Source organism: Pseudopipra pipra, chromosome 3, assembly GCF_036250125.1.
Source record: "Pseudopipra pipra isolate bDixPip1 chromosome 3, bDixPip1.hap1, whole genome shotgun sequence".
NCBI lineage: Eukaryota > Metazoa > Chordata > Aves > Passeriformes > Pipridae > Pseudopipra > Pseudopipra pipra.
This window is the reverse complement of record NC_087551.1, coordinates 41,741,150-41,768,978: the sequence shown is the minus strand read 5'-3', so window position 1 is coordinate 41,768,978 and position 27,829 is coordinate 41,741,150. Positions and strand designations below refer to the sequence as shown.

The 27,829-nt window shown below is 40.0% G+C and overlaps 1 protein-coding gene across 1 annotated transcript; it reads left to right on the top strand.

The window, feature by feature from the left end:
- The first annotated feature begins 1,000 nt into the window (after positions 1-1,000).
- Positions 1,001-27,829, top strand: TSNAX (translin associated factor X). The gene is made up of 6 exons (XM_064648836.1): positions 1,001-1,157; positions 3,289-3,396; positions 7,446-7,560; positions 9,197-9,327; positions 24,256-24,383; positions 26,024-27,829. Exons 1-6 carry the CDS (start codon positions 1,142-1,144, stop codon positions 26,396-26,398), a joined length of 873 nt encoding a protein of 290 aa, XP_064504906.1. The 5' UTR covers positions 1,001-1,141; the 3' UTR covers positions 26,399-27,829.

Genomic DNA, 27,829 nt, shown 5'->3' with positions numbered 1-27,829 from the left:
TCAGTGTCACCAATAAGAGTGTGTGCAGTGTCTACAGTTTTTTATGCTTGAGACTTTTGACCAATTGTGTTGTGGCATGATAGTGTACAAAGAGTATAAAAAAAACACTTAAGAGCAATAAACAGCTTCCTGTTCACCTTACACCTGGTCTATGTCTGATATCTGTGTCGCTTTGGCTGTTCCGACATTATCAGCGACAGATGTGCCCCTGATTCACCTTGTGTGAAAGGAAAGCACCTTGGCCCCGACATGCCAGGAAAGAAAGGAGCAGTAAGGAGAAAGGAGAGGACAGGCAGTATGGAGAGGACACAGTCTTAAGCTGTGCCAGGGGAGGTTTAAGTCGGACATCAGGAGGAATATCTTCACAGAAAGAGTGATTAGATATTGGAATGGGCTGCCCAGGGAGGTGGTGGAATCACCGTCCCTGGAAGTGTTTAAGGAAAGATTGGATGTGGCATTGAGTGCCATGGTCTATAGATGGCATAGTGGTGTTCAGTGATAGGTTGGACTCGATGATCCCTGAGGTCTTTTCCAACGTAACTGATTCTGTGAAAGCACCGTGGTTGGTCCTGATATGCCAGGACAGAAAGGGGCAGTAAGGAGACAGGCGGGGGGTGAGGGGAGGGCGACGGGACAACCGCTTTGTACGGGTCCGGGCCGAGCAATGTCGTTGGGTTTGGCGGATCCAAGGCGAGGAATGCCGACTCCCCGGTGGCGGGACACGCCAGAGGCAGCGCAGAGGCGTGAAGGGGACCCGTGCCTGCCCTGCCCCGCTCTCACAGCACCGCCGCCCCGCCCAGCACTACATGTCCCGTCGTGCCGCGGGCGCCGAGGCCCCACGGCGTGGTCGCGCTCTAGCTGCCCCGGAGTCGCCTGCTCGGAAGCACGGCCCGCCTTCCGTGCTACCCCGATTTCGCGGTCAGCAACGCCCGAATCACCCTTCGCACCGCCACTGCTCCCTCACCGCGCCTCCCGCGCCGCGGTCGGCGGGCCAGCGGCCTGCGGCTCTGTGGCGTCTTGCCGTCAGGCACCCGCGCCGTGCCCCGCCGTGGCGCGGGCAGGCCGGGCGCGACGGGGCCCTGGGGGCGCGCGAGGCGGCAGCGAGTTGCCGGGGGGACGCGGCGGCGGCGGCGGCACCGGGATGAGCGGCAAGGAAGGTGATGTCTCTGCCCTCCCTTCCCTCCCCTCCCTCCCGCAGGAGAATGAGGCGCGAGGAGCTGGAGCCAGCGGAAGCGGGGGGAGGCCCCGCGGCTCGGAGGGGACGGGGGTGCGGAGCCTCCGCCGTGCTCAGCGCTGCCCTTCGGCCGTGTCGCTGAACTGACACTGAGGGAGGCCGCTCCTTCGGGGGGTCCCCGACCATTCCTTCTTGGGTGTCCTGCTTTCCCGCTGAGGCTGTGCCAGAGAACGGGGTTTTAGGGATTGCATCCTTGGGGGTGAAAAAGCAGTTACTTCAGCGGGAAGCTGAGTGTTTTAGGCCTGTAAAGCCTGTTTCAGTATAGTGTATATATATCTATGCGTGTCTATCTATCTATCTATCTATATACACACATACATATACATATATATATATATATATGTTTTGCAGCTCAGTTTGCAACCTGTATGTTGGTTTAGCCCCAGCAGTCACACAATGAATCACAGAACGGGTCAGGTTGGAAGGGACCGCAGTGGGTCATCTGGGCCAACCTCCATGCTCAAGCAGGGTCATCCCAAAGCACATGGCACAGGATTGTGTCCAGAGAGTTCTGGAATATCTCCAGTGAGGGAGCTTCCACATCCTCTCTGGGCAGTCTGTTCCAGTACATGGTCACTTCACAGTAAAGAAGTTCTCCCTCATGTCCAGGTGGAACTTCCTGTGCATCAGTTTCTATCTGTTGCCTCTTGTCTTATTGCTTGGCAACACCGAGAGTCCCACAGACCCCCCTTCAGCCAGTCAGTAGGGTGAGCAACAAGAAAGCTGGCTCTTTTATTTTCATTTTATTTTTTTTAAAAATCAAGGTTAAGTTACTGTTGTTGTAGCCCATGGTTTTTTGATATTGAGGTTGTTGATTATTCAGGGGAACCCCTTCTCTCAACTTCTCTTTCTTCTTCTTTTCTCACTTCAGGAGAGCCTGTTTTTTCCTGTAGGTCATGATGATGTTCCCAACTTTTGGTATACTGCAGAGAGTTTAACTCTCTGCACTATTTTAGGGGATGTATTTGTAATGTTTTAACTGCTACAGGAAAAACAAAACCCTGAACTCATGTCCTAACAGAGAAGAAGGAGAAAATGATGTTCAGTTTCCTCTTTTAGAAAGTAGCTACACCCACTTCTGGTTTTGGTTTGGGATAATAAACAATTAAGCGGAAACATTTTAAAATCCAGTGTTCTTCTGTAACTTTTAAGTAGCTTCCTTTTGTTCTTCTTTTAAGGCAATTGAGAGAACTCTACATGTTCAAAAAGGTATGCCTGTATGCCAGTTTGACAAATGTTGGCCTCTGTTAGGAAGGCCAGCTGTCACCAAAAGGGGGGAGCGAGAGGGAGGGAAGGTTGATGCGTGGGTGACACAATGAGTCAATCCAAGGTGAAAGAAGGACAAAAGGAAGAAACAGTACAAGATGTAGATCAGTAGTAAAATACAGTCCAAAAGAGATGAGTTCTGGATGTGGGTCTGAAAAGGGAGTCTAGGGAAGAGGCACACAAAGCTAGCTGAAGGGCTACATCAGGGTGAATAGAGAAGAAATTGGTTAATGGGCAGAGTGTAAGGACCAAAGAAGCTACAGTGCAGGAGCTAAACCTGCATACCTAAGTAGTGGTAGTCTATTTAAATTATGCCTTGCTTCTTTTTCTGGTTACTGAAGATGCATGACATAAATAATTGCAGTAATAAAAACTTGCAGTATATTGATTCCTTTCAAGCTGAAGAAAAAAAAGGAAGGGAAAAAAAAAGTCTAATCCTATAGACCCTTGTTCACGGAAGGATTTCCATGCAACCATTCCCTTACAGAAAGAAAACATAAAAGGTTGTCAAGACCTTTCCAAAAAAAAGAAAAAGTACTTAGGATCCTGCCACACTTCTCCATTGAAATTGGTTGGAATTTTTTTTCTAATTTTCACTAGGAATGTGGTAGAAAAAATAACATGATAATGTGAAGCTGGCATCAGTCAATAACAGTCATCCAGTTACCTTATTCTATCCTGTAAAATATGGCTACAGTCAGGAATGCTCTGAAGACAGGAATGCTCTGATTGTACTCTGGCAAAACTATTTTTAAATATATTTTTTTGTGTGTATCTTCTATTAATAGGATCGGGTGGGTTCAGAAAACGCAAGCATGACAATTTTCCACATGGTCAAAGAAGAGAGGAGAAAGAGAATGCTAATCCATCTTCAGCTTTGATGACGTCTTTTAAATGTAAGTAAGCATTTGAAAAAGCAGATTATAAAAACGTGGTGTAGAAATTGCTAGGAAATCACCAGTATTTAGTGATGGAATAAACCATCTCTCTCTGAAGGAGAAGCTTGGAACTAGTTGGACTCATGGTCCATACCTTTTAGAGCTTAGTGTTCTGTTTTTTGTGCAGTGAAGTCCTGAGAGTGGGACTTTGCATAGCTCCCCCTGACTCATGACTTGCTCCTGTTTCCATCCCACCTGCTGTTCCCCCTCCCCCCCCCACTTTTGCTGAACCTGATGCTGAGCAAACTGCGCAAGTGGTCAGCCAGGCAGAAGGTGAGTGGGCCCTTTGATGCCAGAAAACTGTAGGATCTGCAGAGGTGTAAAGCAAAATCTGAGCTACTGGGGGCAAGAGGAGGAGGTGGCGACCTTTGGGAAGCTGAGGAGGCTGCTGACCTTGGCTCTGCTGCATAGATGACTAAGCTACTTTTATGTAAATATGGATACATTGTTTTTTGACTTGGTACCTGTTTATACCTGCACTATTTAAAAATAAGAGTTTAACTAACTAATATAGACCTGTATGTAGACACTTACTTCAGTTGAGTGCTGTTTAAAAATTAACTTATATTTGAGTTTCTTTAAATAAGGAAGTGTAAACTTCCCTTTAGCAAAATTGTTTTTATAGGATTTTTCACAAAACCAGATTTAAACTCTATTAAATTTAAATTTCTCGTAAGACTAGCCCTGACGAGGCAAAGTTGAGCTTCAGAAATGAGAAACTTTGGCAGAAGAAAGAAGGAGATTTAGTATGGGCAACAAATTAATTCTTGGTGTAAAATTTTCCCCATTCCACCTATTTTTTATGAAGCTAAGGAGGGTGAAGAAATTTAAGCTGTAACAGCTATAACATCTGTAACAGCTGGTCACTTCCATGTCAAATAATTTCCTTGCTTTTTTAAATAGAGGTATTTAGATTTTTCTGTGTAAATCATCTTGGCAGATGATTAACTGTGACCCCTGAACTTTGCTCAGAGAAGCTGTGGATGTCCCATCCATGGAAGTGTTCAAGGCCAGGTTGGATGGGGCTTTGAGCAACCTGGTCAAATGAAAAGACTCCCTGCCCATGGTGGTGGGGGTTGGAACTAGATGGTGTTTAAAGTTCCCTGCAACCAAGCTGCTCTGTCATTCATGTTGAATATCGTACCTACACTTGTTTCCTTCCTTTTCCATGAGATCTAGTCAGCAGTATTTGGATAATTTCAGAAAGGATTTAAAGGACACAGTTTATTCACCTTTTTTGAGATCCACTCTTTGTACTGCACTAGTGTTTATAAGTCCCAGACAGAAACACTGGTGGTCTTTGTCTCTATGTCAGGCACAAGCATTAGGAAAAGGTGTGCTCCAGATGGGTTACAATTAAGGAAACTGCATAAGGTGAACCAGAGTTGTGCACTATTTCTGTGTATGTTGTTTGAATCTGAACAACTTAATCATAGAATCATACAACCACAGAATATACTGACTTGGAAGGGACCCATCAGGATCATCGAGTTCAACTCCTGACCCTGTGCAGGACACCCTGTTGTCCAAACGCGTCTTGAACTCTGTCAGGCTTGGTGCTGTTACTGCTTCTCTGGGGAACCTATTCTAGTGCTCAACCACTTTCTGGGTGAAAAACCTTTTCCTAATATCTAACCTAAACCTCTCCTGGCTCAGCTTCATGCTGTTCCCTTGGGTCCTATCACTGGTCTTGAGTGAAGAGATCAGTACCTGACCCTCTGCTTCCCCTTGTAAGGAAGCTGTAGACTGCAACAAGGTCTCCCCTCAGTCTCCTCTTCTCCAGGCTGAACAGAACAAGCGACCTCAACCACTCCTCATACGCCTTCCCCTCAAGGCCCTTCACCCTCCTTTGGACACTCTAAGAGCTTAATATCTTAGTTATATTGCAGTGGCCAAAACTGCACACTATTCAAGGTGAGGCCGCACCAGTGAAGAGCAGAGCAGGACAATCCCCTCCCTCGACCGGCTGGCGATACTTTGCCTGATTTCCCCAGGACACGGTTGGCCCTCCTGGCTGCCAGGGCGCTGCTGACTCATATTCAACTTGTCATCGACCAGGACTCCCAGGTCCCTTTCCTGGCGCTGCTCTCCAGCTTCTCATTCCCCAGTGCATACACACAACCAGGGTTGCCCCATTAATGTGTGGCCTTAAGTGGTTATACACGTTTTGCTCTTTTTACTCTCTGAAAAGAAGTTGTACTTGAATTGATCTATTGGCATCAAAGATTTCTAAAAAAGTAATGAGAAATTGTCTTCTGTAGTAATTACAGAATCACAGGATGGTTTAGTTAATCAAAAACCAAGGAGTTACACCATTTTTTTGTTAATACATTTTAAATATGACAGCTCAGTGATACAGAGAGTGGATAGTACCTTGGCTTTTAAGGTTAAGATTTATTAAGTGTCCTTAATATCAAAATATCAATAGAGTTGGAGTCTTTGCTTTCAGTGTTAGATTAGACATTATAGCGGAAATATGGGGGAAATGACTGTGTGGTCTTGATGTGTTAGGCTGGAGAACCCTCCTGAGTTCTAATCCTTCACAATTTTAGGCAGTAGCACAGTACAGTAGATTTTCTTGCATCCTGTTAGGCTAAAGATTACCGTATGTGTCTATTTTACTTCAGGTCAGAAAGCACTTCCTAGTAGTCCCTAACAGGTTTAAAATCCAACATAAAAGTCTGAAAGCCACAACTGTCCAGAAAAGATTGGAAGCATTGCTAATATTATAGATCTTCAGAACAGTGAATTTCCTGGTAGATGACATTTGTAAATGGTCATAGCAAATGTCATATACGGTATCCTATGAAGGGAAGTTCCAGTCACCCTTCTTCAAGTTCCTTCCACTATGATCTGAGGAAAAATTTCTTCTTTATGATAATTCAGGGGTGGAATTGATTCTCAGAATTTGGAAGAGACACACCAAACAGACATGTGTAAGAATTAAAAGATCATTTGTGATCTATCTTAGAGCATTTGTGATTTGTCTTAGAGTTTCAGAATAAGGTTAGGAAGAACAGAACAAAATAAGAGGAACCAAGCTTTTACCAAATACAGTTATTTCTATAAATTCATGTAAACGTTGCTTGCCAGTGAACTGCTATACTTTTTTAAAGGATATTCCCTTGTCAGACCCTTTAAAAACGTAACCTCTTGGTTTATTTTCTTCATTTTCTCACACGAAGATGTTAACATTTCATTAGGAAATGTGTTAGATTTCTCCTAAGTATCTATTAATGATTTATTTAGTGGAATAATGGTCTATGAAGTGTTAATGGAATCCGTGAAACATTCATGATGTTTGACTGTGATAACTATATACATCTCCTCTCTTCTCTGTATTCATTGTAGTTGGAGAGAATTAACATCAGCAAGTCAGAAATCTTATTTTCAATAATTGATCTCACTTTGCTTTACTACTTCTAATCCTTAGGGATATTAAAATACTTGACTTTCGGCCAAGTCTAGCTGGGATGTGAAATGCAACCTTTCTTATAACTAAATGGTGCCTTTTGAACAGTATATGTGCCTTAGTCAGATACCTTTTATTTGTTTTGTTTTAGAGAACTAGTTTATCTTATTTACAAATTATTGTAGGGTTTTATTTTTAGATTTATTTTGCTTGATTTGGGTGAAATCTTAAGTCCGTTTCCTGAACAGCAGTACTGTGAAATAGATTTTACTAGCAAAAGCAAGTATTTTTCCTTAAAATTGTTTGGGCTGCCTTAAAGCATCATCAGGATTGATGTCTATTTAAACCTGACTTATTAAACAAAGGTGTTATTAATGATGAATTTTGCAGCTCTGGCAGGTGGTAGGCAGTGGTGCCCTGTGCAGCCATGCCCCACGCAGGGGCAGCCACGCTGCCCACCTTGGGGTAAGGCACCTGGGGACAAGGCTGGTGGGGTGGGGGCTTGTAAGCAGTGACTGCAGCACAGGCACTTTGCTCTCCCCACTCTGCGTTCATGTGATAACTGTGCTTGTTGCTGTAACGATTGACTCCGCAGCATTCCAGCTGGAGCTGGACACCAGGCATGACAAATATGAACGGCTCGTGAAGCTCAGTCGTGACATAACTATCGAAAGCAAGAGAACGATATTTCTGCTCCACAGGTTTACCAGGTGAGTCACATTGAGCGTGAAAATGTTCATAGAAACCTAGAAGCTGCCGTGCAGTGTTGTCTGTGTTTGTGATTAGCAGCTGCAATGTTCTGTTGAGAGAAATTTAATTAATTTCCCATAAACATCCCCTAGAGTGGATTGGAGCTAGTTAATGCACACTCCAGTTAGAGAATTACAAGATGCTGGTTCAAGTTTCTTGGTTGGTTTTATTGGTGTATTAAACTAGATCAGAGCAGCAGAATGCACAGCAGATGAGAGCCTTCCAGCTTTTAGCAGGCTGTGAGAGAAAAGTATGCACCCTTCCTTCAGGTTAGTTGCCCGGGCTATTAAGTCACCGTTTTGGTTCTTGCAGCCCCACCCAAGGTCATCAATGCAAAGAGGGGGGTGACCTGGGGTCCATTTATGTAAATACTACAACTGGGTAGGTTGTTCTGTGAAGTTTTGAGCTTCTATATGTTTTGTGTTCTCATGAGCCTTCAAGCAATCTTTGAAAGCCACAAACAAACCAGAACAACAGGAAAATGTGAAGCTTTGCATAGCCTGTTGTATCAAATGTTTACCATATATGACAGACATTGGTCTTGCATGTTATAGTTGCAATAGCTCTCTCTGTTCCTTTTTTTTGTAATTTAATTTGTTTTTTGTTACCTATCAATGCATTTATGCTGAAGTACTAACTATTTATAGTTACCATAGTAGTAACAGTTACGAACAGATTATGAAGTTGCCCTCTTTTTAACTTGGTTTTCTTCTGCAAAGAGGTATTGTGATAATTCCAGTAACCACTACAGCCTTGACTGTAAATAGCTACTCCCACTACTGGGGCTAGGTAGCTGGGAACTCGTGGAGGAAAGAACAACAACAAAAAACTCCTGATTACTCCAGATTTTAGATTCCTGTTTTGGAAGACATTCCTGTTTTGTGAGAGTGGAAGCTTTCCATGCTGTATTTTGTATTTCCTTCTCCTTTGCAATTATTGTGGCTTTAATCTCGTTAAACTTTACTTTGTGCTTTTAAATGTTTTCTTGAGACCAGTCTATCAGTAGTTCCTTAAATAGACTGTAAACTAATATACCATATAGATTATTTGTGGTAGGGGAAGTTTAAAGGAAATTAAATAAACTAAGCTTTAAATGCCAAGTATATATTGTGCTTTTGAATCAGATATTTAAGCTGTTCCTGAACAGCATAGTCCATAACTACTTCCTGAAAGAAATCACGTGTAGAAGTACATCATGTATTATATTTTGCAATACTGTTAAGTATTGCAAAATATTGATTTTTTTTTTTTTAAAGAGGTTGAAGGACTTCTGTAAATACTGCTAGTTTTCTGGAATATTTTTTGAAGCCTTTGCATATGTGTCTCCTTTTTCTTACTTAAGCAATAATTACTATTCCAGTCTGGAATAAACATAATCCTACCAGAACTCTGTTTGGCTGTTTGATTATCTTCCTAGTAACAATCTACAGAATCTGAATAGGTATCAATGGAAGTTAAACTGTTTCTCATTCCAGTGCCAGCTTTGCTTTTTCTCGAAGCCATTAAAAATATATTGATTAGTAAAAGAAAATGTGTAATGTTTTTTAACTGTTTGCTCATGCTCTGAAAACAGCGGTTCCTGTTTTATGATTGCAGTGCTCCCAATGGGGAAGAAATACTAAAGGAGTCTGAAGTCAAGCTAGATGCTGTCCGACAGAAGATCAAGCAGGTTGCACAAGAACTGATTGGAGAAGACATGTATCAGTTCCACAGAGCTATATCTCCAGGTAAATTATTTTAAAATAGGGAAAGTGTGCTAGCTTGAACTGTGCTCAGTTTCTCTTTATGTAGCAGTACTTCCTCCTCATGCTGCAGGTCTGAATTCGTTACATTTCTGTGGCTATAAATCAGGACTCAGGTTATTAGCAAAGTTAGCTCCAGTATTAGAGAGGCTATTGTCCTTCAGTCTTCTTTTCAGTGCAGTTTAGAGGAAGATTTCAATAGAAGACTACAAGTGGAAGAATTTGGACCCTGATCTAAACTGCAGTTGGGAGTAGGTCTAACAAATATACTGGCTAGTCTTCTCTGACTGAGAGGAGCATGTGTAGCACACTCAGTTACCCCATCTGAAGGGTTTTAATTTCTGGGAAGAGAGTAGGAGCAACTATCTTGTGAAATTATCCATTTTGAGTTGATAAAATTCATTAATTAAAATCCTTAGATTAGCATTTTCTTTCTTCTCAAGACTCAGAATGTGCTTCTGCCTCTCTGTTAGAAGCATTAAATAAGTTTATGTTTCAATCACATCTTTTTCTGCTCCTCTCTGTAAACAGCAGTCCTTTACCAACATTCTTGAGAATTAAGTTGCAGTGCTTTCATGACTCTTTCTGTCAAATCATATTCCTTTGCTGAATCTTTGCTGACAATTTGAGTCTTACCTAAAATTGGTATGCCTTGTTTGTGGCAACATATGAGTAAAATATGTAACTGCTTCTTTGACATCTTGATCATGACATAAAAGAGTCTTGTGTTTATCGATCTCAGATTTAACATATTTGGAATTGCGTATATTTTTCCTTGTTTAGGTAAGACTTTTTCAACTGAGGAGAGCTGAAGATTTGCCCTGAATCATTTAATTGTTTAAAAATGTCCATAAGATTGATTTGATAGACCAGAAGCAAATACATGTACATTATTTACAAGACAAACAGTTAACTTGTACTCATGTCTTACACAAACTTAAGTTTGTTAAGGGTGAGACAGCTCTTGAGTGAAAGCTCAGTTTAGCAATATGGAACCAGAAGGAGCTTGCTCTGATAGTCTTCAATGGCTCTAATTAATTCCACAGTCCTCTTACCTGTGATGCATTAGGTTGTTCAAATTAAATACAAGTAGTTTTTTCTTAAAGAGCTACCTAATCTGTACATGTCTTGCTGCTGTTTATAGCTAAGTACTGTAATGACACAATGAAAAGAAAAGGTAATTCAAAACGCTGACACTACAGATGATCTCAAACTGTGAACAATACTAGTCCAAGTATGAGTATATTGACTGTATGAGTATATTGAAGTATGCTGAAAATGTGTTTTGATTTTCATTTTAAGTACTATTTATAAAAGCCAAGAATTCTTGCATTCAGTTTTATGAAAAAAAAAGTTTCTGAAAGCTTCATTGAGACTTGTAAACCTTGTCTGAATAACCCCTGAAGTTTGTAGCCCCGTGTGAGTCACACAATACTGTCTACAGAACAGCTGTGTTTGAGGTCTGCTACCTCATAGATCTTTGTGAGACTGTGTGGTGCAAGCTGTCAGCCATGCCATGGGAGCAAGATTCTTACAGGGTAACCAGTTACCCTGCATCAGCTGCCTCACCTGAACTGTCTTTTTTTTTTTAAATGTGTCTTTGTGTGGGTAAATTCAGAGGCTTACCTACCTCTAGTTTTAACTGAGGAGCAGCTTGCCTGGAATTAGCTTGCATTCATCTCAGACATAATGGAGTAGACCTACATAGCAGACATATGGAAACTTACTGCATGATAACTTCTGGGTGTACTCGTATTCTTATGAAACAAGTGAGCAAACCTCATGCTAGTTTTCTACTTCCAGATTCTCTCCCCTGAGTAAAAAAAATTGATTTTTTTCTTAAAAAATACATTTTTTTCAAACCTTGAAAGCTAGATTTTGTTTTTTATGTGAAAGATATGTAAACTTAAGCTAGGCACAGCAACTTGAAATAAAGAAATTGATCAAAAAAAGATTTTGTTCAGGTTTCTTTGTGTGTTTGGTAAATACTCATATACAGTCAACTACACTGATTCTCCTGCATAATCTATTTCTGACTTGCATGAAGGTACTTATTAATACCTGAATGAACCTGAATAAACTCTTTAGAAAACAATTGAAAATATGCTATCAGAAACAACTCAGAATTTTAAAAAACTTTTTCTGTTGTAAATCTTGGCCTCTTAAAATGTCTAAGATCTGTTTGTCCATTGTAGAGCAGGATGAATTACTGTAGGGGAGGTTAGTAGTAGAAGTCTTTAGTAGAGGAACTTAGAGACCTGCTGCATGTGTATGGTGACTCAATGCCTCCACAACTGCAAAACTTTTAAATAGAATATGAAAATTCAGATGTAAGGGACCTACAATGATCATCCAGTCCAACTGCCTGACCACTTCATGGCTGACTGAAAGTTAAAGCATGTTGTTTAAGGGCGTTGTCCAAATCCCTCTTGTAAACACTGACAGGCCTGGGGCATCGACCACCTCTCTAGGAAGCCTGTTCTTGTGTTTGACCACCCTCTCAGTAAAGAATTGCCCCTGATGGATGCAGCAGAGCCATTCCCACATATCCTATCACTGGATACCAGAGAGAGAAGATCACCACCACTCTCTCCATTTCCCCTCCTTGGGAAGCAGTAGAGAGCAATGAGATCGCTCCTCAGCCTTGTCCTCTCCAAACTAGACAAGCCCAAAGTCCCTAACTGCTTCTCAAAGGACATTCCTTCCAACTCTTTCACCAGCTTTGTTACCTTCCTCTGGATGCCTTCAGGGACATTCAGATACTTCTTAAATTGTGACACCCAGAACCGCACACAGTTACATATACAGTAGCACATCCCTAACACTTGCATCAACTTGGAGTGAGGTTGTCATAGTATTAAAGAATTTTCTGACTACAGTATTAAGAAAATTTAAGAGAGTGAATCTTATTGACTTTTCTAGGTAAAAAGGAAGGAAGGCAAAAAGGTATTAGTGTGCTAAATAGTAAGGGGAAGAAGTAGACTCTCTTGTCCGTCTTTCCAGCAATCAGGGGTGCAGTCTCTCAAATACCTGAACTTTGCAGTTTCTTTGAACAGAACTAAAAGATGGAAAATGCACAGTCCCCATTGCATTTCTGAATTTAGAACCAGAAATGGCTGTACTTCTACTTTTTTCCTCTTTTAAGGTGACATAAGTGGCAAGTCTGTGGACTGTCATAGGTTGTATAATACTGATTGGCCCTGAGATCTCCCAGTTGTTTCTGTAATTTGGTATTTGTGCCCCACTAAGAAGACTGTTTATAAAATGCAACTGAAATAAGTTGCCTTCATTCTATTTCTATAGGTCATCTACTTAAATTCTAGCTTTTCTACATATGCACCTCTGTGAGGGAAGTTTGTGCCCGCTGGTGCCCATGTTTTGTAAGGGCATGCATTAGAATATGGGCGTGTGTCACTGAGAAAACAGGGAATGCTTTTAGGCATTGTGTAAATGAGCCTGAGTGTATAACAAGTATGAAATGTGAACTTTTAGCCAGACCTTTACTCTTACCTTATTAATTCTTCTGCTCTCCAGTTAGTCCTTGGGATGGCAGAAGAAGGAACATGCGGCATTAAAGGCTTGTAGATCTTGAATGTGCTGAAGCTAGGATCCAGGAGGTGTCAGAGGTGTGAAGGTGCTTGATGTCAGGATTATGAGGCTGAGATAGAAAATCTAGAAACATGAAGAATGAGGGGACAGTTAGATGAAGAGCAACTGTGAGAGGGAATGCTTTATTCCCCATGCCCACCACCGTTTATGAAGAACAGTAACTGGGAGGGAAACAGTGATAAGAGTTAAGAATGTTGCTTTTAGTTTTGGTTTTAAGTCTAGTGTTCTTTAATTGTTGCTTTGTTTTGCTTTTTTTTTTCAATGGGAAAAGCTTGCATACCTTCTTGAAAATAAATGTAGCTAAGAAAAGTGCTACATCTTTTGTCTTTATGTATTTCCTAGAGCTGTAAGTCCTGACCTTCCTTTAACCTAGTTTTCAATTCTGATTTTGTATTTTAAAGAAATTCTGGAGAATTAGTTAAAAAGATTTTTATGAACAAAAACATTGCCATTAAACTGCTTTTTTCTTCAAAAAAGAATAAAGAAACGCCTATGTCCCATATCTCAAAAGCAGCATGTCTAATTAACCTCAAACTTCCTAAAAATATTCTCCTTTGTCTTGAAACCAAACATGAAACATCCTCCTGTTCCCCACCCTACCTCTCACAGAAAGAGTAAAAGGGTTCAAAATGGGGCTTATAATGGAAACCGCCGTAGCAGCCTTAACAGGGGAATCATGACTGTCTGCGTGATAAGGCTGCCTAATACATATTTTATTCAGTATAATAACTGTTAGCCTATAAATAGAAAAGTGCTATGAGTATAATGCTTGGGAATATTGTTTGCCACTTGTAATTGTTAAATGCTTTTTTTGGGGTTACTCCAAGCAGTTGTTCTTTTGACTTGAAGATAAAACAATTCTGGCAGAGCACTAAAGAAGTTTCATGCTTTCCCTCATTAAGAATAGTGCTAATGGCACGCAGGTCGTTTCCCCAAAGGACACTTGCATGAGCTCAAACACTGAGTATAGCACTAATTGAACAACAACAAAAACTGATGACTGTTTTCTACACGTTTCTTAACAGTACAGATTGTCCCAGGGGATGATTAAACAAGCAAACAAAGAGATACTGAAATAATGAAGGCTTTTTTTTAATGCAGAGCTCTTCATTTGTTATGTTAGTGTTCTGCTTTGTTGATATTTTTAAAGCTTTACTATTTGTAATATAGAATTCCTGCTCCTTTGCCCTACTTTGCAGTGTATACCTTATATATCCTGTGAGGAAATGTGTACTGTTTCTTTAAAATTGTTGAGAGACACTATGCAAGAAAACAACTGCAAAAGATTGTATGAATCTATGAAAGGGAGGAAGAAATTTTTCAGGATTTTTTATTTGTATATATATATGTGTTTAAGCATTTAGATATACATATTTAACTCTCAGCTGCTAAGGGAAATATCAATTGTATACCGGAAAGATCTGTATGAGACCTAAAGACAGGAAAGAAATGGTCTGCAACATGTGTAGGGTCCTGCACTTGGGTCACAACAACCCCACGCAGTGTTACAGGCTGGGGGAAGAGTGGCTGGAAAGCTGCCTGGAGGAAAAGGGCCTGGGGCTGCTGGTCGACAATGCCTGAACGTGATCCATCAGTGTGCCCAGGTGGCCAAGAAGGTCAATGGCATCCTGGCTTGTATCAGCAATAGTGTGGCCAGCAGGACCAGGGCAGTGATTGTGCTTATGTACTCAGCACCTGTGAGGCTGCACCTTGAATCCTATGTTCAGTTCTGGGCCCCTCACTACAAGAAAGACATTGAGGTGCTGGAAAGTGTCCAGAGAAGGGCAACAGAGCTGGTGAAGGGTTTGGAGCAGAAGCCCTGTGAGGAGCAGCTGAGAGAGCTGGGGGTGTTTAGCCTGGAGAAAAGGAGGCTCAGGAGGGACCTCATTGCTCTCTACAACTATCTGAAAGGACATCGTAGCCAGGTGGGAGGCAGTCTCTTCTCCAAAGTAAGGAGCAATAGGACAAGAGGAAACAGCCTCAAGTCACACCAGGGAGGTTTAGATTGGCTATTAGAAAAAATTTCAACACGAAAAGGATTGTCAAACATTTGAACAGGCTGCTGAGGGAAGTGGTGGTGTCATCAACTCTGGAGGTATTTAAAAGACATGTAGATATGGTGCTTAGGCATATGGTTTAGTGGTAGACTTGGCAGTGCTGGGTTAGTGGTTGGACTTGATGATCCTAAAAGTCTTTTCCAACCTAAACAGTTTATGTTTCTATGTTAGGATTTATGGAATTATTCTAAGCATGTTCTGAATTTACTCTACATAAATGCAAAACTTGTGTAATGCAGAGGGAAAATTAAGGACTGCTTGGCTGCTTGTTAGGTTGGCATTGTGTGGGATTAAACAGAGTACCTTTTTAACATGATTTTGTTAAATGAAATCTCTAGCTATTTGAAGATTTACTCAGTTTTTTGTCTCTTAAGACAAAATTTTAAATGAGGAGCCCATAATTCTTCTGCGGCTTCTTAAGTAGTGTGGCATCAAGTGGTGATAGTAGATGCAACTGGAGCATTGTTGGCTGACCTTTATTTGCTGTGTGCCTGTGCTAGCAGCAGTGGTGAGGGGAGTGCTGTGCACAGAGAAGCTCATTAGCTGTTTATCATGTCTGCACTTGCTCTCAATAGGATTAGATGAGGAGGCTGTAAAGTGTCAGCACCTTGTCAAAACTATTGCTCTGTGACTGCTGCTGCTGCTGCAGGAAATTCTGTGTAAAAGTTCAGCTCTGACGCAGTCTAACGCATAATTTATCTTGTGCAGGCACTATTTGTGTTCTGAGAGAATGGTATAATGGAGCTTTTTTCTGTCTTCTGCCTTATACCATTTAGAGTCACTTTAAGCAGGTAAGCATATTGCAACAAACTGCATTGCTGGATCGGACAAAGCCAGTTAAAGCTGTGTGGATGAAAAGGAAATACTTTACTTGCACTAGAATGCCACTTTTTAACTGCAATATATAGGACCACCAGCCATGATGCTGTAAGAAATGCTGTGGAGATGAGTGGGGTCCAAGCAGCCCAGATTTGGATTACTGATGATTTTAAGTAATTTGAATTAGATCATAAACTAAAGCAACTATCCACATGATGATTTCTGTGTTACTGGGTTTTTTCTTAATTTTTTTAACTCAAAATATGAAAAGAACATCTCATACTCAAGCTGGGCTAGCTACCTTTCTCTTTGTAGACATACATGTATTTCTGAAATGATATCAAGGTAAATAATATCAAGGATATAATATCAATGAACTGTTCTGCACATCACTAACAATGGAAGTAGGACATTATTTTCTTCTTAAGAAAGCTTAAAAATTGTAATTAAAATAGGTGGCATATTGAATCGTAGGCTGAGGATGCACAGGAAAAGCTTTTTACTGCATGAGGCAGGTATCATGGATTGTAAATGTCTCATCCAGGATAAAAGCTGAACACACCTAAAACACTGAAAGAATGCTATTCATGAAGGAAGCAATCAGGTTTATGCAAGATGGTGGGAAAATATAATAACACAGGAACAGGATGTAACTGAAGAATTAATCTATTTGCTGTTGTAGGTGAGAGGTAAAATGCCAGAAATGGAAACAAAGTTTCCTGATTATACTGGAAAATTAACAGAATTTGCAGTGAATAAGCTAATGTTTATCAAATACTATTTTGTTAATTTCTTTCTTTCTGTTTTGTTACTTTTTCTGTTTCTCTGAACTCACATCCCCAACTCTGCCAACAAACTTGGTCAAACATTTTCTTCACCTTGCAAGTTGCTTGTTTCAAATTTGGTATCTTCAGCTTGTGGCATTTTACTACTCTTTCACTATTTTTGGTTCATGCCTTTTTTCTAGGTTCATCCAGGGAAAGGGAAAAATTGGCAACTGCAAAGCCTCTCACTTTGTATTCTCTGCTGCAGGTCTTATATGTCAATACACAAAAACTTAAAACAAATTTGGGAAAATGAATGCGAATTCAGACATGACCAAACAAGTCATGCACTATGTGAGCATTGATTATCAACTGATCCCTGAATGGTAATAACAGGAAGCTGTTCAGGGCAGCATAAGTCCTTAAGTACAGTCTTTTAAAGATGCATGCTGTGGTTCAACATGATCACAAAGGTTGTCCTTTCCTAGTTTTACCTTAAGACCTAACTGTCCTAAAGTCCTGCTGTACTGCAGTTATTCACATGGCAAACTGAAACTAGTGATATTGTTTATCTTTTAATTCAGTTTTATAGCTAGCAAACGGAGGAGACTTTGTACTCTTGCTCAGGAATATTTTTCAGTCTTGCAGTTATTGACGTTAGTCGTTCACAGATCAGATCTCTCCAGCCTTTACAGGAACCAAGTGCAGCTGGGACATAAGAGTTCAAGAAAAATCTATGAAGCTTTTTTGTTTGTTTATTTAAAATCACACAGGAGAATGTGTCATAGAGGAGCTCCATTCCAAGAATACAACTAGTACAGCACCTCGTGATTTGGTTTTTGTTTTGCAGTCATATGGTGAGAAATAGCGGTTGGTGAGTGGTGATGTACCCTTATACCATCTCACCAGAATCTATATTTATGAGGATAAATGGTCACCACTGGTACTTCTGTTGTGCTCGTGAGTTGGGTCTGTTGCATGGAAACAACATAATCTTAAGGACAACTTTCACTGTGGTTTGAACTGCAGAAGCTGTGTTGTGTTAGGTGCTCTTCCTTCTTTGATCATTGAACATCCTGGCTGAGTCAGAGCTTCCTTTCTTTGGTATCTTGAGCACTTGCCCTCAAGGCTGTTAGTACTGTAAAATTTGCCATCTAACTGAATGACTTCTAAAACTCTATATTGATTATCAAGGCAATTGGTGGTAGTCAAAGAGGTCAAGAATACTTTGTAGGTTTCTGTTTGTTTTTTAAGAACTCGTGTAGAATGTTGGCTGCTCCTCAGAATTACTGTGTTTGGTGGGGTGTGAAAACAAACCCCCAAACTTCAGAACAAAAAGCTTGATTACAGAAGTAACCATGGTCCATCCCTCAGGTTCTCAAGTAGAAGCAAAATAAAAGTTTGTGATTTTCTGACCCACAATTAGTCATCTGCAGAAAAGCCCAGCACTGCTCGTATGTCCATGTGTTTTTAATAATAATACAAAAAAGGCTTGATTAACCTGTTCTCTGCAACAAAACATTAAAATATTCTTCACAGTTCTCTGAAGGATTTTTATGTCTGTTTGGGGAAATAACTTAAGTCTCTCAGGCACCTGTCTCTATTTAATAGGGAACCTATATTTGTTTCTGTAGTTGTTGGGAGAACAGTCTAATCTTGGGATTACCTTTACCCTAAAACTGGTGTGTATTCAACTTTAAACAAAGTGCAAACAATATTAACACTTAAGTTATGTGAAATAATCACTTCAACACATGCAGCTAGAAGTGAACAGAATTTTTTGGTGATCATAGGTGTGTCAAATAGCAATTAACTAATCATCAAAGCATTCAGGGCTTAATACAATAAATTTACATGAATTTAATTATTGATATAATAGTAAAATTGCTCAGCCTTTGAATTATTACTCAGTAAATAGAAATATTTTTTCCCAAATTTCTAAGATTGTATGGACATTTTTCTAGTCCTTTTATTTGCATTTGTTAGTTAATACTGGTTTATAAAATCCATCCCTGAGTGGAATCACTCTTTTAAGCCATTTTCACAACAGGATGTCCAGCGCATGCCTGTCTCTGAGGAGGGCTGGCTTTATGCTGTTTCAGCATACTGTTATAAAATTAACCTTTGACTTCATGCTCACAATCAACAAAGCAGTTTGATTGTTTCACAATCCCAGTTTTAGTTTAGTTACTTAACTTTTTATCGCTTCTGCCTGGAAAGAGACCTGTGAATCTAAGGAACCATTGTGAAGTATGCAGAGAACTTAAAAGACTAAGGTGTGAGTTTTTGGTTTCATGGACACCATACATTTAATTTTTGTATTAATACTCTTAAATTTAATCTGTGTACTTGTTTCAATTGATGATGTACCTGTTAATTATTTGCTTATTTTACTAGTACTCCACTTCATCGATCAATATGCTTGTAGAAGTGCATTCCTTAAGTCTACCATCCTCCCCGTAGTCTGCAGAGCTTAGTAATAAGGGCTCTCCACTTTAATTTAGGTTTTCCTCTTTTTGGGATTTCCACAAGAATATGAATTTTTTCTCTTCACCCCCCCCCGGGTTATGTTGGTGTTGGTTTGTTTTTTTTTGTTGTTGCCTTATATATTTTCTGGGAGGGGAGCGGAGGGGAGAAGGGATATTTGTTTCTGTGTCTGGGGTTTTTTTTAATGAGAATCTAACTTGCCAGCCTAAATATGATGATAAGATAGAGCCATGGCTGTGCTGTTTTGATTTTGTAATGAATTAGCAAGTGGGTAGTTTCACATGACTCACGCTGTAAATAATGTGCCCCACCCTTCATATAGTGATCCTGGAAGAAACTTGCTGAGTATATCTTCCTACCATCTTTCTAGTGGCTGCTGTTGGCTTGTCATTTCTGCTGCATGGTTTAGGAGAGGAGCTGGGTAAGAGAGCACAGACTTGTGTCTATCTGCATGTATCAAACCCATCAGCAGAGGCTGCTCTGTAAACAAAAAGATACAGAGAATGAGGACAAAGGATAAGGAAGAAAATGAGTTTGAGTAGAAATAGGGAGAGAAGCAGCTTATTCGGGAAGATGGCAGGTAGCACTGGCGTTGCTAACCCTAACATGAAATCCATTTGAACCTGTTTTGTAACCGTTGAACAGATATTTAAAGGAGGAAGTGAAGTAAACAAAATTTTAGGAGGAAATTTTCACCCTTTGTTTGATCTGTCATTCAGGGTTGAAGCTTCCATGCATGCATGCACGTACATCTCAAGTGGAATTAGATTCATTCTCTTTACCCTAACACGACTCCCGCAATAAAGTAATTTCTATTCTTTACTCATTTTTTAATAGGACTAGCTTTTCCTATGTCTTATGCATTCATTTGACTCTTGGATTAAGTGGTCCAATGACTTGGTTTGGGTTTTTTTTAAAAAACCTGATTTCTTGCTAAGTTTCTTAGGGAAACTGCTTTTCTTTCTTCATCAGAGCTTGCCTATGTAGTTAAGGAAAAATGTCTTGAATATCAGCTGATACAGCTGACAAAAAATTGCTCAAATTTTCAGGCAGAAAAATCTCCTCCTTTATAGATATGTGCTCAGAAGATATTTCAGTGTAACTTTCTAGTTCTTATGTAGAAAATGAATTTTCAAAACATAGAAAGAAGCTGTTATACTGGGTCACTGTCACTTGTGTAGTACAAGCTTTTTATATAGAATAAATGTGATAAAATATCAAAATACCTAAGCAATTTTTTTACCTTATATCTGTAATTTTAAGAAATGCTGGTAGAAATAATACAATGCTTTTAGTTGGGATTTTTGGTCCATGTACTAGGAAGAACCCTGAAAACATAAAAGGCAGTCTTACAAAATATTCCATTAGTGGCAGCTCAATCCATAAATAAGCCAATTTTGGAATAAATCCAAAACAAGAGCATAAGGGGAAAGGTATTGTTGGATGGTGTAGTGAAATGGGATGGGGTTTTTCACCTTGGGAATTACTTGCTGAAAATAACGGATGTCCTACCATTAAGCTAAAACATAACATGTTTAAACATCCTTCTACCTGCACATGGAAATACCTTATTTCAAGGTCTTGGGTCATTGAAATGTCATACTGTAGCTACTTCTGGAAGGACTTAAAAAAAATAATCATCAAATATTAATATTTTTTACGAAGTAATTGTGACCAGGATTTGTTACCAGTCTATTCGTAATGGTAACTTTAAATGAGGTTTTGTAAGACTTACTTGTAAATATTGGGAGCTAGATTCTCTAACTGTGAAAAGGTGACAGTAAATGGCAAACCAGACTGCTTGCAACATTCACATGGTGTTGTTAAACAAAAGGAAGAAGCAGAAGACACGTCAGCTAGGGTGGGATGACAGGAGGAGGCAAAAATGTGTATACATACATATAAATATGCCCATATAAAAAAAATACATAATGATAAATGAACAGAGGAGCCAAACACTTATAATGGAAAAGGATAAAACTTCTCTCTGTGTGGAGGAGTAGTAAGGCGGAGTGAACTGAAGTAGGAGAAAACTGTTTACCAAAAAGTTTAAGAGCTGATTTGGTCTCTCTGAGAGCTGTGGGAAATGCCAAATTGATTCTTCATATGTGATAGTCTTCTCCACAGATAGCAGAGAGAGATTCTCACAGATACTGGCATATTGAGTGCTGCTGTATCTGGTAGCTTACAGCTTATCCACAGAAAAAGCCAAAATTTCGTAATGGTTTACTGGTTGTGTTACATCAGAGGGCAAGTCAGGGAAAGAGTGAGTGATGAAATCTACCTCTCTACAGCTTCTGAAGTTATTTACCTTAGAAGATCCTGAGTAGCTTTTATCTAGTATTCTTCTATTGCTTGTGCCCAGAATGCTTTACCTGAATTCAGTTGATTAAATTATGGTATTTAATTGGCCTTGCAGCTCCCTGTTTGTATACTGGTTTGTGAACAGCAGTGTTTAGTGTGATTTTGGTTGCTGCATGTTTATTCTGTTTTTCCCACTGCTGCTGTAGAGAAGCATAAAGAATCCAGGCTAAATTGCCTTTCTGAATTACTTCCACTCAAATACATATTTAAAAGGAAAAAAAATGCAGGCCACTTATCGAGCTTTTGTGATTGTAATATGGAAAGCCTTCTACCCCTTGAGGTTAACTCTAGTTTTTTAGGGTATTTCCACCTTCATCTGTTATTCAAATCTATGTTCTCTTCTTTTTGATTTAGACTTTTTGTTTGATCCAGGTGAAGTCTAAATTTGCTTCTTCCTGCATATCTCCATAGGCTGAGGTCTTGGCCCTGTAAAGGTCAGTTGAGGATATTAAAATTATTCTAATGGAACCAGGATTCTTCTTCTGGTACCATGGGTATGTCCTCATTTTCTCACTATATGCACTGACAAAACTATTGTCTAATCCTGGTGCTCTTGCAGCATGATACCTCTTTGCTTCTCTTGAACTGAAATCAGCCCCTTAAAATGGCTCAGAATAGCTCTGCTAGAACCATCTCTGTCATGTTACAGTTCATTCCTTTAATGTCATCCTTTGGAGCTTCTGTGTCCATGGGTCAGATATACACATGCATTGATTTCGTCTTCAAAACTTTTTATAGCTTAGTACTGCCATGGTTATTTGTTCCAGCTTTGTTTCTCCTTCTTTTTCCACCAGCAGTGCCAACTTAAGCTTTCTGCTTATGAACTTTTCTCACATGCTTTCCCCAAATCTGCTCTCTGCACATAAGGAAAAACTGACAACTTGTAAAATCTCCTTGTCTGAATATTCAAACTCTTTTTTATATCTCACCTTTGCTGTAATGCATACAGAAACTCACCATCTGCTAAGTAGGTGGCAAGAGGTAATTGTGGCAGGTAGCTGCAGGTGGCATACAAATCTGGTACAAACTACATTTGTTATCCCATCTTTTATTTCCTCGCCAACATACCAACTCCTTTCGTACCCCTGCATGCCTTGATTTTACAGTGTAAGTTATTTGGACAGAGCAGTTATTCAGTATATTCATAGAATCACAGAATAGATAGGGTTCAAAGGGACCTCTAAAAATCACCTAGTCCAACTCCCATGCCAAAGCAGGGTCACCTGTCAGTCCTCTTATTGGACATCACGATCCTGTCTGGTTGATTTTTTTTTTTTTTTGGTCTGGAGTGGTTTATAACAACAGACGAATTAAATATGAATTTCACCAAACCTGCATATTTTAAGGAGCCTGTTCACTGATTCCCACAAAATAGAGAAGTGGGAAATTAATTGCTGTTGCTTATAAGGTGAAACAAGGGAAACTTTTTTATTATTTTTGCTTTTGATTTGCCTGCAGTCTTTTTCTTTGTCATGTTTCTTCGTGAACTCGTGAAAGTGTAATCCACACTCTCCATAATACAAATGCTGTATTTTAAAAGCTCCATTATCATAGAATGGTTTGTGGAAGGGACCTTTAAATGTTATCTAGTCCAAACCCCCTGCAATGAGCAGGGACATCTTCAACTAGGTCAACTTGCTCAGAACCCCCTCCAGCCTGACCTTGAATGTTTCCAGGCATGAGGCATTGACCACCTCTCTAGGCAACCCATTCCAGTGCTTCACCACCCTCATTGTAAAAAATGTCTTGCTTTTATCTAGTGTAAATCTACTCTCTTTTACTTTAAAACCATCACCCCTTGTCCTATCACAATAGGCCCTGCTAAAAAGTCTGTCCCCAACTTATAAGCCCCCTTTAGTTACTGGAAGGCCTCAATCAGGTCTCCTGGAGCCTTTGCTTCTCCAGGCTGAATAACCCTCAGCATTTCCCCATAGGAGAAGTGCTGCAGCCTTCTGATCACTTTAGTGGTCCTCTTCTACACCTGCTCCAACAGATCCAGATCTTTCTTATGCTGGAGACCCCAGAGCTGGGTGCAGCACTCCAGGTGGTGTCACACCAGAGTAGAGTAGAGGGACAGAATCACTTCCCTTGACCTGCTGGCCGTGGTGCTTTTGATGCAGCCCCAGAACACAGCTGGCCTTCTGGGCTGCCTGCACATTGCTGGCTCATGTCGAGCCTCTCATCCACCAGCACCCACACGTCCTTCTCGTCAAGACTGCTCTTCATCTCTTCATCCCACAGCCTTGATTGACATGGGGGGGTTGTCCTCACCCAGGTGCAGCACCTTGCACTGGGTCTTGTTAAACCTCGTGATATTCTCATGGGCCCACTTCTTGAGCTTGTCCAGCTCCCTCTGGGTGGCATCCCATCCCTCAGGTGTGTCAACCACACTGCTCAGCTTGGTGTCACCTGCAAATTGCGGAGGGTGCACTTGATCCCACTGTCTGTGTCATGGATGCAGATATTAAACAGTGTTGGTCCGAGTATGAACCCCTGGGGTACACTATGGGGAGCTGCTGTTCAGTATGTTTCTGAGAGTAAATTGAAATTACAGAAAGTTCTGAATGAAAAATGCAGTTGGAGTAAAAGCTTGAACATGTTTATCTGCTATGTGCTTGGTCTGACTTCCATACTTCAGAAGTGTTCTGTGTTAGATTATGCTTCGATGTTATTTCTGGATTATGTTAGTTTTCACTTTTTGCTAATAACCTTCAAATAGTCTAATTTAAAAGACTTCTTAAAAAATAAATAATCATGAGGGTAGATCATTGCCAAAAGTTTGAATCATTAGCTTAATTCTGCTGGTTTTGCAGGACTTCAAGAATATGTTGAGGCAGTCTCATTTCAGTATTTTATCAAAACACGATCTTTGATTAGTGTTGAAGAGATCAACAAACAACTAATATTTACAGCAGAAGACAGAGAAGAAACAACAAACACGGTAAAAGTTTTTCTTTTCTCAAGTGACAAACATCTTTCTGGGATGGAAATGCAATGAGAAGGCTTAGTCACATTTTTGGCATCTGATTAAATAAGGCCAGTAAGTGGAATGGGATTAGATATACATGTGGGCTTTGACTCACTTGTTCAAAATGCTTTTTATTCTGATAAAGTTGTAAACTAAATCCGTGGGATACAAGTTTATAAATTTCACATCCTTTTTATTCAGAGCAAACTGAACTCTTTCTGGTAGGGCAAAAGATCCAGGACAGGGAAATACTAGCAAACAATGTAGAAGAGGGATTTTTACTGCCTGGGACAGCCTCTAAGACCTGCTGGTGTATAGTAATGTTGCAGAAGTTGGGAGAGATAAACAAAGCCAAGGCAGGATGAACTCCCTGAATGAAATCTTACTGCTGGTACTGAACTAGTCACAGGAGACACTCTATTCAGCTTCTGTTAAAATGTGCTGCATACGTCTTAGCTTGGTCCTTTGTAGCTTTCCTGGAGTTGATTACTCCCAGAGGACAAGCTGGTGTCCCATCATACCTTAGCCCTAATACCCTATCTGTTGTTTATTGACTTGCCTGTACTCCTACCCTGCCCTAAATGGGTCATAGGACAAACTGCTGTCACCAACCACAGTAAACTGGGTGCAGTTTGATTGTTGGCAGGGGAAAACGGGTGATTTGGTAGCAATCTACAGAAGCGCACACGCAGTTGATGTGCAGTGTCCTATAATGCTGCTTTAGAAGAATTCCTGAGTCCGTTTCTGTTGAAGAGAGTCTGCTGCAAAGCACTTCTCATTCCTTCTTTATTCTCTTGGTAAGATATTTGCAAAGAAACCAGATTTGTAGCTTAAATTAATTTGTTTTTACCAGAGGCATGCCCACTGTGGCACACTTAACTTTAACAAACTGTGAAGTTGTTAACCACAGCATCCACGCCTCTGACCAGATCTGAATTTGGGTAGATAGTATGTTATGGAAACAAGTGAACAGAAAGAAACTTCCATTATCTCTCATGTTACCAATATTTTGGCAATAAAAAGTATTGGAAACTTGAATAAAAGAGCAAACTTGTAATTCTGTGATGAGTTTTCTTCATGAAGGTTTTTTTTTTTTAGCTATTTTAATGAGTTCAGTTGATAGAAAACATCTGAAAATACTATAGCTATCAGCTTCTTTTAGAAAATATATTTTGAAATTCAAGATTTTGTTACAAAATTATATGATTCTTTTTCATAATGCAGACTCTTTCTGATTGATTTGGTAGCTTTGGACAGACCATTTAGGAAAAAAAATCTTATCAGGCTGAGATCTGTCAGATGAAAAAAAAACCCAGTCGACTGCAAATAAATGTTGCTACGAAGATGTGATCATTGTGTTTGCAAATAGAGATGGTAGAAGTAGCTTATGTTTATCATGCTTGCTAGAATTAAAATCACATCTCAAGTAAAAATTGATGCTTTCTTACATTCTTGTCTGCTGGAAATCAGAGCATGTGGAAGTGCCATGCCACTTAATTTTCCAGACTGTTTTTAATTTCCAGTTATGTTAGATAAGTTAGTGTGTATTTGAACCATTACAGACCGCTTTTTCGTAGTTCTCTGTACTGGACTTTGTTTTGTTCTGTCCCCAGACCTCCAATTCCCGTGACAAACAACCACATACCTGGAGCCTGAAGGTAACACCTGTCGATTACCTGCTGGGAGTGGCAGATCTGACTGGAGAGCTGATGCGTCTGTGCATCAGCAGTGTTGGGAACGGTGACATAGACACGCCTTTTGAACTGAGCCAGTTCTTGCGCCAGATCTATGATGGTTTTACTTTCATTGGCAACACTGGACCTTACGAAGTATCTAAGAAGCTGTATACCTTGAAACAGAGTCTGGCAAAAGTAGAGAATGCCTGCTACACATTAAAAGTACGGGGATCTGAAATCCCAAAGCACATGCTGGCTGATGTGTTCTCCACCAAAACGGAATTGATTGACCAAGATGAGGGTCTTCCTTAAAATAAGGACAACTCAGAAGGGAAGAGGACTTAGAAAACGCTTTTTAGTTATGGTTTGTGGGGTTTTGACCCTTCTCAAAGCTTTTTAGGTAGAGACATTTTTAGTTTAATCTATGAGAAGACTGTTTGCAGTAGTAATTTGTAACCAAAAATACTTTTTATGATGTGCAAGAGAACAAATGTCTGACTTTGGCCTCTTGGTATGGAATTTCCTGTATTGCTCCATTGTATCTTCTTTCAGAATGACCAAAATTTCCACTGCACTTCACTCCAGTGACTGTCAGTTGCGTGAGTCACGTCAAACTGTTGTTGCTGTTGTTATTATAAGTTTTCAGCAAGCACAGCAGTGGAAAAAAATGGTTAGGTTCTCTTACTTAGCATTATCCATAGGTTTCTGCTGACCCATTTTCTAAGTATTTGTGTTCTGTAGCCTTGTCATACCTAGAACAATGCACCTGTGTGTAAATTCATCCCTTGACTTTAAACTGAGGTGGTCTCAACAGTGCCATGTAACTTAAGTTTTCTCTGATTAGTGCTTTAAAGTATGAAACTGAGGCTAAGTCAACTTTTTGCCTATTGGTAATGAAGCTAATTGCACCAGATAAATAATACTATGCACTGGTTATTTTGGGGCTCTGTTTAAACTGAGCTCTGTTCGAGTTAACATTGGTACTTCACAATTTTGACATGAGCTAGAAGATCCACAAAAAAAAAAAGTGGAATTGTTTTAAATTTTTTGTAGTATAAATTTTTTGTAGTTTAATGCAGAATCTGACATATTTCTGTTTGTAGACAAAAGAAGTTGTCGTACAAATTGTGTAATTTGGTGTTATGACAAGCTGGTTTCGGCCAGAATGAATGCGATGCAGTGTTGGAAGTCTGTTCTCCATTGTTTGTGCTGCCCTGAGGACCTCCAGTGGGGTTGAACTGCTATAAGTGAAAAGCTTTAAATATATGTTAGCAGGAACTATATCATGTGCGTGTTCCTATGGAAAGGAAATTGCAAACAGAAGTAAGGCAGACATTCTGGCTTCCACATTTATCTTTGAGGTAGGTATGTCACTGTTGGCAAAAAATCAGGGCTTTATGCTGCTGTCTGAAGTTATGAAAGTCTGATAATGTACATTATGCTAAAGGAAAACAGATAAAACAACATGATCTTTAGACTCCAGGAAATAGGCCTCCCAACTGCAATTGAAAATACTGCATGGTTTTTATTTCCACTTCCATATGCTGTGATACTGCCAATATTTTTTCCCATGAGCATGTCCTGAATAGCTGGAATCATCTGATATATGGTTAGGAAGGGGTAAATACATTTCTATCACATTTTTCCATTGTTTCCATGTAAAGCAGTATGTGATGGGTTGAACAAGGAGTGGCTTTTTTCCTGTTGCTTAATACTATTTTTTACAATAAATTCTGAAAAGTA